This window comes from Cimex lectularius, unplaced genomic scaffold (genome assembly GCF_000648675.2).
Source record: "Cimex lectularius strain Harlan isolate CLEC.00 unplaced genomic scaffold, Clec_2.1 scaffold24, whole genome shotgun sequence".
NCBI classification, from domain to species: domain Eukaryota; kingdom Metazoa; phylum Arthropoda; class Insecta; order Hemiptera; family Cimicidae; genus Cimex; species Cimex lectularius.
Window position 1 is genome coordinate 1,134,280 of NW_019392666.1, and position 12,954 is coordinate 1,147,233.

General features: G+C 31.7%; 1 protein-coding gene across 4 annotated transcripts in view; it reads left to right on the plus strand.

The window, feature by feature from the left end:
- Positions 1–12,954, plus strand: part of LOC106660798 (chloride channel protein 2) — a 31,459-nt gene that overhangs the window by 8,219 nt on the left and 10,286 nt on the right. Inside the window, exon 1 of one of the 4 annotated variants that reach the window (XM_014383733.2) lies at positions 8,384–8,477. The exons of 2 other annotated variants lie outside the window; for them this stretch is intronic. Coding sequence is in view for 1 of the 2 variants with exons in the window: in XM_014383735.2 (XP_014239221.2) it covers positions 9,638–9,748 (111 nt within the window). In the remaining variant the exon portion in view is untranslated. Of the gene's footprint in view, positions 1–8,383; positions 8,478–9,622; positions 9,749–12,954 lie in introns of those variants that run through there. One more of the 4 variants, XM_014383735.2, reaches the window with a different exon arrangement.

Genomic DNA, 12,954 nt, shown 5'->3' on the forward strand with positions numbered 1-12,954 from the left:
TTTTGGTGAATTTCCTTTCAAATCATCATAATTAAATATTTTTGATTAAACTTATGAATTTCTGATATCGTTTAATTTGGTGTACATTAAAATAAGTATGTTGTAACATACTTACATAACGATATAAATAAAGTTTAATTCATCATTAAACATTCAATTTTTTTTCTTCAATTTTCTACGATTTTCGTTATAAATCTACATGTAGCTGTTGAAATATTCATTTTTAGGGAAATCTAAAAAAAGCGCTGAAAAGAGCGTTAAATTTCCTTTAAGAAGGCACCCTTCTAAAACTTTCAATTTAATTTTCGGTAAAAAAATTTAATCTATAAAAAACTGCTAAATTTACAATTTCTGAAAACTAAATTTGCAACCTTGATTGAAAGATTCACGGTAAATTTTGGCAAATTCCGTAACAACTTCGTTTATTAAGCTTTGTAACGGTATACCTTTTCTTCAATCGAACCAAAATGCAGAAATTTTATGCTAAATAGGCAAAAAGTGTGTGGCAAAAGTGAAACATGGGGAGTGGAGTTAATCTAGTAATTCAAATTTTTGTCCAGGCTACAATTTATTTCCTAAATTTAACCTAACAAAAAAGCACCAAAAAAAATCAACGTAATTTTCTGCTACAGTTGTTCACTATGTTTACTGTCTATCTTTCATGTGTTTTGTTTGATTTTTTTGCTTTAAGGTGAAGAACGAACGAACTTTGTCGGACTAGTAGTGAATTACCCTGTACATGATAAGTTGATCGAGAAAAAAATATGTTTTTATTAAATTTGGCATTGAATACCCACAAATGTACAAAAAATTGGTTTTTGCAATTAGCAACTACATAGCAATGGTATAGGACGATCTATATAAGGGCATATAAGGAATTCCATCACTAAATGGTAACAAATGATGTAGTTTGGTTGTTTCGGAACTTTTTGGCACGACTATCCTTGCTGTTCGGACTGACAGATGTGTATCGGCTTTTCGACATCAAGGATTAGCTTAATTATCAAACTACAGGTTCATCAAACAGCAGGTATTCAAGAAAATGTTAACAAAACCATGATTTACTTAAATTATTCGATATTCGAAATATGCGGGAGTTTCAGTAGCTACAATTATGTAACTGAGCCCTGCATTATACAATAAATAAAATTAATCCTTCATTTCTAAACAAAATTTTTAATTAAGGCGTTTAAGTCCTTTTGCAGTAATCAAATAGGAACTGTAAAATATTAACCCTTTTTCAGGGTATGTGAACCATTTAACTAGTTTTTACCTGGTGAAAATTGATGTTTATCATTTGATATGATTTAAGTCAAGGCTTACTGATTGGAATTATACACACTTCTTTTATTAACTACAATGTACTGAAAAGTGAAAGGAAAATCCAAGTATATTGTTTCCAGTTCTAAATGGAGATTGAAATTGCTAAATCAGCTTCTAAGGGTTAAAGTTCGGTTTTTCAAACAAAATTTCTTATTTTTAATTAAAACGTAAGTTTATATTATAACAAAGCTGAATATATGTATATAATAAAATAGTCCATATGTTATCAAAATAATAGGGTATGGTGGTTTTTAGTTAAGTTTAACATGGTCCTGAAGACTTATTTTCAAATGGGTAATCGATTGAGGGAGTCAAACTTACTTCATTCCGTACTTGATTTACCAGATAATCCTGATACTTTTGTTCGTTTTACAACTTCTCCACACATAATTTGATAATATTATTGTAAGATATGAATGGAACATTGTTAAACAAATCATTAAACTCAACTACTGTTGAATGAATCAAATTTGAATAAGTATTAATAATTTGTAATTTGTGATTGTGGTTGTTACCCCTTGTAGATGATCTTTTATGGAAGTAGGTAACTTATAACTGTCTCTCTTGATACAAAAAAGTCACAAAAATATTTTGAAGGTCTGCTAGAAAAAATAAAATAATCTCTGTCCAAGTTCTATCAACGGGGCCCAACGTTGTCGTTATGCACTTTATCTTGACTGCTGAGGGGGTAAAAGGGACCTGCAACTTTATCATGCAATTTGCAATTATTTTTACTCGGCAGTTTAACATTCAAATGAAGTATTAAAAAGGTTTTTTCGTTGCTCGACTTAATGTTTTTGACTTTAAATTTTCTACTTTTAATTTATTTTGGTTTTTTCATGATCGGTTGATTGAAATTAGTTGTAATTTAAGCATGTAGTTAGTTTCGATGCAATTTAGCAATTCTCCATCGAAAAGGTCCTATCTTTAGATCACCAGTAATTATACCAAATGGCTTTAAGTTGATTGTCTCTAGATGGTGTTGTAGTCTATGAAGCGGGTAATTGAAAATGTATCAACGGTTGTCAACAATTTATTAATTTAACATGCCAACATGCAAAATCTTCCTTAACCTAAATTTAGACCCACAGAACTCCTTTCATATTTAGACACCAAGGAAATTTCGCAAGCGTTAATAAACGTTGGCACAGACTTTTTCAATTCTGGCCAATAATATAATATTCAATTCTTTGTTCTATTTCATGAAAGGAACAATTTATTTCTTTTTGTCTGGCACTGTCAATATATAATTGCATGTATAAATGAAGGTATATTAATCAAGTTTTCAACGAATTGACAAAAAGAGTTTCAATAACTATTATTTTTGGTCTGCAAAGTTTTCTTGAAAAGATGGTACATTTGACAGCCAACCCTCAAAAGACCTCCTTCATTAAACGGTGACAAAATGCAGATGTGCGTCGTAATCTTCATCAAACCGTCAGAGAACTTGCAGTACATCTTGACAAGCAGGACATTTTCAAGTCGCTTAAAATTAGAAGGAAAAGATAAAAATCACGATTGGTGAATGAACAACTGCAGAGACGTCACAGATTTGTGTTTTTCGCTTGCAAGGCACTAAAATGAGTCGTTTGTTGCGTGCATAATACCATGTGACAAAAAATGGATCAAGTCGCCGATCAGGTCATTAGGTTTTGATCAGTCTCCGGGCCAAAACAAATTCTTAAAGAGGATAAATGTTAATCAATTTTTCTTTTCTTACGAGGAGGAGGAAAACAACCAATTCAACGTGGTACTGCCAAGAAATTGACTAAATGGAATAAAATGTTACAAACAGCCACGACTGGTACCCAGGAATAACCATATTCTGGTGAACGAACGTCCGATAATTTTTCATCACACGCAAAATAGGCTTGGCTATTAAAACTTAGTTCATACAAATCTAACATAGAAAGAATGGCTTAGGATGGAAAAAGATGGTAAATACTTTGAATTAAATCATATTTGTTTTTTTTTTCATTCAATCCTTGTGCAAAAAATCGGATTTTTGTGTTTCCTCCAATCCAGCTTATGTATAACACAGTAGCTTTGTGTTGTGAACGTTCAATAGGCAATATTAAGGACATTTTAATTTGTCTTGAAAATTGACACTAATTCATTAAACCCATTATTTTTTAATTTATTGAAAGTAGGTTACGTACGTTATATGCACATTTAAGTGTGTTTGAGATAATTCACGACCAAACTTGGGTATAAGATTTGACGTTTATAATTGATTGGCATTTTTTGGTTCTACCTATAACTAATAACTGATAAAAGCAAAAAAATCGACATTCGAGATACATCATAGACAATTTGGCTGTCTCGTATTCAAAATTGTAGAACAAAAAATTTGGGTGGTTGTAGAAATTATCGCAAGTCTTTCTAATTATTATATTACTTTTATGATAATTTTCTGCTATAATCTCCTATCGTTGAATTGTAACGCTTCGGGCCTACCCCAATCCAATGAATTGTACAGATATAACAAGTACTAAACAAAATATGATAAGAAATATGTCCTATCCTCGGCTACATCTAAGTATTTTAACATCGTTGGAACAGAGTATATATCATTAAATAGTGGGTATTACAAAAATAAATTGCATAAGCATATTAATAGGAGACATTCATATTCAAGATATAAATAAATGTTAAATTATAAACTACAATTCCTTATAACTATAATAAAAGACCAATTCATAAAAAAAATTTTTGTTTGGTCTTGAATTTCCTAGCGCCCAAATTTTGAATGGAGTCAAAAACTGGTTAAGTAAAGTGTTAGTTTCAAGTAAAAAATGAGTGGTAAAGCTTTTGAGGAGGTCTTTTGAATATGTTTTGTTCACTTCCAACTTTTCATCACTTCTTTAAAAATATTGCAATGTCAACTGGCTTGTCGTTTAAGTTTCGGACCTTCCCATTTTTCAGGTGATGTAAGCACAAAAGAGAGTAATCTGTATTCATTTAACATTGACTTATGCAATGGTTCCGTTTTCAACAACTTTTCCTCTCTTTATTATTATTATTTGCTTCAAAGTATTTCCATTGCCAAGCCGAGAATTATAGTGCAATTAAGACTATCGTGTACCGTAGCAATTAGATTCTTTTTTAATGGCATTGCAAACTCCATTGACTGTGCACAATCTGCATTTTGAGGGAAACTTTGGCACCAATAAAATGGGAGTGCCCAAATATTCGACGTTATGAAAAAAGGTTACAAAACTGGCTAAAGAATGCACCACCATTGCTCAACAGTGACGAAAAATTAGTATGGTTATTAAATGAGAGCTGGGATATTAAAAAAATAAATGACTTATTTTATATCGGTTGCATTGAAGTTTGAAGAGCTTTTGTGTTGGATGATAGGATCTGCTAGAGATTTTATTTGACCATAATATAATTTGTAATAATGATATGTAATATATTACATGCAATATAATTATTTTGATTGTACAATTAATTAATGTAATAGTAACGAAAAAACATAATATTTGTTAAGAAATTTATGTATATATTAATATTATTTACTGTACACATGATACTGAATTGTAGATGTTTTTGCATTGATAAATTACTGTAATATAATGAATGTAAAGATGTAAAAATAAGAGAGAAAACAAAATTTGCATCTCTTATATGTGCAGATATGTAAATACAATAAAACTTATACTTAAATACAATAAAATATTCTATTCTGTTATATTCTATACCATTTTTTAAATCAGTAAATCAAGAGTAGTAGTTCTTTACTCTGAACTGCAGCTCTTAACTGACCCTGACCAAAAATATCACGTTTCACTTTTAAACCATTTTACTACTGTCCTTTCGAAACAAAAGGAAATGTTTTAATGGTCTGAACAGTAAAAAAATATATGCAAGGAAAGAAAACAAATGATCGTTTTAAAGTTTTTTTTAAGTAAAAATTCTAGGGCTCAGTAGATCACTTATATTTAAAAACGATGGATAAGGATCAACATTATATACATACTCTCAACCCAACGCCTTATCAAATATTTACCAATTGCTACTACTAATTATCTATAATCTACAAATTTGTTGCGAGAAATTAAAACGGATACGTGCTGGTTTGGTTGTAAATTTGAAATATCAAATTTTAGTTAAGCAATAATAATTTTGATAATTGATATAGGGTTGAATTGTATTGAGTTAACCTTCTTTGATGTGAAACTCAAATTTTATTGGTTAATTTAAAAAAGTCTTTTGCGTGAGAACTAATGCAATATAATTAATCAAATTTCACAATTAATGTATAATACTTTCTTCTTGCTGCTTATTATTCTGATATTGCGATATTTACTATCACCTATCAAGAATTCTCAATGTGCAGTCGATCGGATAATGAGCTTATTAATTTTCGAAGCACGTGTCAAAAAATCAACCCCCACCTGGTGTTTGCATAACCCGTAGCCGTTAAAATTTTGCCATAATTTGCAATGTCTAAATTAAAACAGTACAGAAGAGAATACAGTATTATCAAAAGTGATTCATGTTCATGTCTATTATCAAAAGACCCTATCAAATATGATATTTCAGTTTTATTTATTTACAAAAAAAATTCACTGGACAATGAAACGAAATCTATAGGTGTAGATTTTAGCAATAAATATTAGTTGAAGGCAAATTAATGAATTCATTTCATGTTTAAATTCTTATATTTAAAACAATAAAAATAAAATGAAATGAAACTCGAAGAATCGCCTTGGAAGTTAAAAACATGCTAGCTGTAGAAATAAGGCATCGTTGTCAACTTACTAGTAGCAGGTTTCCCTACAACACGAGAATTAAACTTATACGTGCATATAAATTAAATGCAGATGACCTAATTGCTAAAAAAGGTATGCAATTCATCTTACGACCTCTATACACCATTCTGAGAGTTGTCGAGAAACGACCGGATTAATACCTGATTAAGCTGACTAGCATGATTTAAAAATTAAATGAACTATGGCAATCATAAAGATCAAACCGGCTGGTTGTCCGGTATGGTATTCATACATATGTTACATAACATATATACACTGACAGGCAAAAAATTCCACCCATTCGATAAAAGAAAATTCTGCCCTGAATTTGTCTCATTGTTTTTATCAATAAATATTTGTTTATGCTATGTTTTAAATTGGGAACATCAATTAGACGTAAACACGCTTAATCCTTAATCCAAAACAAGGATAAAGGATTTTTCAATGTTTAATTTTTACGGGATTGAAAATGTTTATTCAGTCTCATTTAAATTCTGTACCAATAAACTGTACTTATTTGTATTTCTAATAACTGAATGTATTTATTTGTGGGAGTGTATTTCAGAAGTTAGTAATATTGCGCTTTTAAGTCTGAATGTAAGACATATTTTGATAAATATTTTGATCTGAAAGAAGTCACGACAGCGCAATTAGTTAAAAAAGTGGTAAATTATTTTTATCCAAATTAAAGTGAAATTAAAAGAAAAACCCGAAGATGGTTATAAAGACAACTAGAGAACAATTTACTGCAATCCAAGCCAGCTCAAAAATAGGGCATTAATTGACCAGTTATTTTTAAGAATGCAGACGTATTCTATCATACAAATAAATATATATACACTTTTAAAAACTTACCAGTGGAAATGTAAAGAGATAAAAACCGTAAAACTTTCAGTCCTGTGCTATTGAAACTGTCTGATAAAAATTACGGGGCTTTCCGCAAATTTATCCGAAGTTAATTTACTTAATTGACTCCAAAATTCTTTTCAAACAAACAAAATAAGACTTACTTTAATGAAAGTATACCAATAGAAATTTGTTAATGGCAATAGAAATAACAATGTTAGCCGAGATTCAACTTCTGATACCGACAGAACTCACTGAGTAATTAGCGTTTTATTGCTAAACGAGGTTCTTCGAAAATTGGCCGTTAATTCTTAAACCTTTTTGAAAAAATAGTAAACATAGGTGATTGGGTTTCCTTGATGAACGATTTTAATAGTTAAGCGTAGAGCGACACACCTCTGAAAGGTGCCGGGTTCGAATCTCGATGACCCTGACTTCGAACGGAACATACATAATTCTAAATTTTTAGTGGAAAAACGTCAGAATGAAACACCGTAAAAAAGGGATTTAATTTAAGGGCATGCTCATAACATGTGCACACAGTGTATAACTCTGATTTACTGCTTGTAATGGTGAACCAATTCAGATTAACGTATAAAAAAAAAATCCCCCTTACAAAAAGACTTAATATTATTATTTATTGTAGAGAGCACAACTTATCTACTCTTCGGAATGTGCAAATGACAATAAACCCCTTCCTTTTGTTCCTGTACAAAAACTCCCGGAGATTCCGAAGCGAAGAGATTACATTATTATCAATAAGCCGACCGGTTGCTATTGTTAGTCCCATTTTTATGTAAGAGAGTTATCCGGAAATTTGTACAAGAAAAGGTTTCTCTCAAGCAAACTATTTTATTATTGTTATAGATAAATGAAGTTGTTTTACATAACAGTCGGTAAGACACCTTCGGAAAGATTTAAGCATAAAATTTCGTCGATCTTCATCTTTGGCCGAAGACGAATCCAAAAAACATCCTCGCGAAAGGACATCGCAAGGAAACCAACCCAGCTGCATAATAGAAAGCGAAATTCTGAAGAAAAGAAAATTTTTAAGATCGCAGACAATGCGGCATACTTTATAATTTATTGACAAATTTTTAACAAAATCATTATTTAATAAGGCCTCTTCTGCCTTTGTTTAAAGTAAGCTACAAAAGAGTTTAGACTTACCGACGATTAGAAAAAATAGTGTTTTAATTGAGTTTCAACGAATTTTCTAAGCGTTTAATTATATGAATAATTAACTGATGCATTTTAATTCAGATACGGAAATAGTAACATTAAGTAAGGAATTTAAAGTATGAAAAAAAAACAATTTTGAAATAAGGTTGTTATAGGAAAGCAAACCTTACGGAAGCGAAATTTAATGACGATTAAGGTACAAAATGTACTACCGGGTAAATATAAAGGCGCATGTCTCTGTCTTCCGAAAATAAGTCAGCACGCGAACATGAATTTTCATTACATTAACGTCGCTGGTCACCATCTGACTGTATTTGATTCTAAGCACAAAGTTACTTCACTCCATTCTGTACAACTTTACTGAAGGTAATTTTGCAGACTGTTCCTCAGAATAGATTTTTTCAAATATAAGTGAATCATTTACACATATACTATAATCACTCTTAAAGCTAAAACATAAATAATTAAAATATAATAGGTGATGTGAGTTGATGTGTATTCATAGACAAAAAAACCGGCCACTCGTATTTTGTTGTTTATTTCAAAATATACGAATTTTTATCGTCATATTAACCACAACATATTATTTTAATGTAAACCAATTAATCGAGATCAGAAATTCATGAGTTTTAATTAAAAAAATGTACTTTTAATAAAAATATACTCACTGCGTTATTAAGAACAAAACCAGGTAATAAATTGTTAATTAAATTTTTTATGTTACTAAATGATATTTCGGTGTTTTGGTGAATTTTATTTCAAATCATCACAATTAAATATTTTTATTGAAACTCTTGAATTTCTGATCTCGTTTTATTTAGTATACAGTAATGATAAAAATACATACAGCTTGAAAGAAAGATCAAAATACGAATGTCTGGTTTTTTTAGTGTATTTAAAATATATGGTATAACTATCTGGACTGTATAGATGAAAAAAATAATAGTTTTGTGGGATTTGCGAAAATTTTGGCGAACCGCAACCAACCTTGTCGCTTGTCAAAAATAGTCCTGTTTTTCGTCTGGTGTATGTCCTCGAGTCTTCGGGAACCAATTACCCGTGAAAATGGATCTTATCTTGTACTGAAGTGCTGCTAAGCTTAAAATGAACTTGGTTTTATTCGATACCGTTATTTTTATCAAATCAACAATTAGGACATGTTTCAGTGAATAAGCGGGTAAGACAAAACTTGTACTATCCATGGAACATGTACCAATTTTACCAATGCGCCTTTAATTGATACTGGACTATTTATATTCATAGTTATTATTGAAAAAAGTAGATGATAGTTAACGAGTGCATCATTTCCTTAATAAACCTCATTTCAATAGGCAGTTTTCGTGACAGTTCAAAACACCTAAAAACTTAACAAAGAAACTTGTCTAAATTAAAGTTACAGTCAGGTCGTAAAAGGGCGAAACGGCCCTCATTTCATGCCGCCTATCATTTAAGACAATTAATATCTTTTTGATTGCTTTGCCGCGTCGTTCGTCAAACTGGTAATTCGCCAAGGACAGTAGCGATAGATGGACTACGAGTGTTACCAGTTCGGTTCAAGACAATCCTGGAGCTCGGTCGGGCTGTCTCTACTCACAGGGCCGAACAATGTCAGGAAGAAAAGGCCATGCAAGAGTGATGTAAGTTCATTGATATCTAAACTTGAGTCTATTAAGTAAATCAAAAACGGGTCGGTATCCAGAATAAAATCACGATTCCTTTTAATGATAATTAATATATAATGTTTTCTTATAATTTCTTGATTTAATTGCTATCCCTATATTCTATCTCAGTCACTTGTGACCTCAACGGATATTTGTCTGTCTGTATGTTTGGAGACAATCATTTTTATTCGTTGACGTAAATGGTCATGTGTGTTTATACCATGTCTTGCTCTTTGTTCGCCCTTCCTATAGCCTAGAACTATGGTGTACTAGTGACGTATGTTACCTCATAAGCTTCAGTCTAGTAACATGGTTTCAACTTAAGAGTCATAAAGCACAAAGTCAATCTAAAACGAAGAGTACGGCTATATAAAATCCATTCCTTTTGATTCGGTAAAGAGTTGAATAAAAGTGAAACCTCAAAAATTTAGATAATAGTACAATTTTTCTGGGGGGGGGGGGTTCGTTTGAGCGACAAACGACAAAATCTTATCCTACAATTTGTGTTGATAGGCGAATAATTTTTGCACCTGGATGAATTCGCCGCAAACGCAGGCATTAGTTCAACTGGAATTGAGCCAATTGACCGAACGAGTACCGGTCAAAGAAAGATGTAAATAGCATTTTGTTAGTTCCGTCAGTGGATAATTCTACCTTTAAGGTCAAAAATCTTTCCTCTATATGTAACTGAAACGATTTGTTTAAATATTCAGTCTTTCATTGTATCTCTATTAGTGGAATATGTTTTCTAGTTTAAAGTGTCGTTAAAACGGTGATCGTGATCTAGTTATCGTATGGAAAATATGAGATTTTTTTAATCTGTTGCTCAGTGTTATTCGAGGTCGTTTTAATATGGCTATTGACAGTTAAAACATTTTTTTAGCGTTGGTGACATTTCTTATTGGATTGGTGGGTTGAAACGTAATACGAAATAACGTGTCTTATGATTATTTATTATGTAAATGCTGGATAATATTGTATACTTAATGAAATGGATAAATAAAGTATATCACAAAACATTATAGTGACGCGCTGATTTCGAGTGATTCGTCATTTTGTATCCTGTTGTTATTTTTGAAAATGATGAATTTTACAAATCAAAATACACAAACACAATGGTCTTACCGATGATCCTCAGAGTCCTCAGACACGTCCCGCCATTTCGTCATCGTCGGTGTTGGCTCTCTCTTTCAATACTGAAGATGGCGAAATGTGTCTTTAGGCAAGTCAAAATCATCGAAAAAATTACAGGTTCATCACCTGCAGATAACACGAAGAAATTTCACAAACCCAAGTGATGAAAATTTGAATAAAACTTCAGGGTAAGGAAACAAAAATACAAAATAGACATTATCTACAACACAAAATAAATAACTAATTGAAAACACCCTTAACTAATTTTGTGGTAGTTTACATCTTGATGAATGGTTTCATTTGAAGTGAACTTTCTTCTTTCTACAATTTAAAAAAAAAAATAAAATGATTGGGGAAAAAGGAGAGAGAGAGAGAGAGAGAGAGAGAGAGAGAGAGAGAGAGAGAGAGAGAGAGAGGGAGAGCCATTTTCAGCGAAGAACTTTCTATTTCGTTAACCGAGGTCCTTGTAGGTCCTTATAGATTACCATAGGGTATGGCTGTTGTGATAAGGGGCGTTGTCCGGGCGGTGATGTCGGTTATTAACGTTGTCTTTTAGTCATTTTTATTTTGTTTTGCCCAATTTTGTCTTCTGTAGAATGTTTGAGTTTTCGTCTTGTAGTGATTTTAGTTGAGTGAATGTAGGGTGTGAATTTATTTCTCAGCTCCACGTGCTAACGTCATGGTTCCCCATGTCGATGTGCATCTCATTTCAACTCATTTCCCAAAACGGTTTACAATTTTCAGGTAGAGAACCTTTTTTTTATCATACCAGCAGTTACAAACTGGTAATTCCTCAGAATCTAAAAACTATCATAATGAACCAGTCCACAAAAATTTCCCAGCTTGGACAAAATAAGTAATGTTATGCTAAGAAATATGCATTGTTTGTTTATATGGCTTATCCTTTCAATTTCAACCAATAACTGTTTTATAGATGTTTCCCTGAAAATCGAAAAATTTTAAAGTTATCATGATTTATAAAGCCGGTAAAAAGTGATCCCAACAACCCCGTCATTTTGTTCAATGCCTTAAGTAAAAAAAAGTCATAGATCGTTCATCAGGGTATGCCGGATACTCAAGGTCTACTGCTGGATGAACAGTTTGGCTTTAGTTCTATCCTTTTATTTAATAGACATAGACAGGTCAAAGCTGTAAATCATGCAGAACAAGTTTATACGGTTGTTCGCCGAATGAACTTCATCAGAAATACAGTACCTGCGAGATTTCATTGATCGAATTTGTAAAATTTCCTTGACAAGCGTTCATTTAGCGCAATTCTCCACATAAGAAGCATCGGTCAAAGACCAACTATGCCAAGAACGAAGCAAAAACACTCTGGAACCTCGCTGTCCTTTTTCTCCGGTAGGAGTTAGAAACTATTTATTGGACCAAAATACACTAACTTGGGTCTTTCCGTTCTGTAAATGTAATGGTGAACATCTTTCTGAGGTCACTGGAGCTATACTCTTATACGCGTATAAATATTTATTTGTATATAATAAATACTTATATATTAAAAATACGTAAATATTGTAAATTGTACAGTAAGAAATATGTTTCTTACAAAAAACAAGAAGTAATTGACATTCGGCTGTTACATAAGATACAGTATATCTTCGTTTTTTAAATATGTATACAAAACAAAACAGATTTTTCATATAAAAATTTCTTACCGTTCTGAGTATTGCAATGGCCTACTCAATAAGTAAATAATATTTAAAACCATTATATTTCATGGTCCGATTGACCAAATAACATCTCACGTGTCGCCGAAGGTCGTGGGTTCGAATCCCGCTCGTGACACTAACGTTTTCATTTCAACCAATACCTTACATAAAAAGATTAATTAATTGAAAAATATTTAAAACTTTAATCGCCAACCTTTGGTTGTTTGTCGGTTTCAAAAATTAAGTTCTGTAATAATGTGTAGAGATTAGGGGCCGTTAATCGATAATTATTCAGATATCGTGAGATGCGGTCTGGTGTGATGTAGGTGTCAGAAAAACATTTTCTTTATCGTGCCAACGTTTCGATCTTGTAAATCTGTA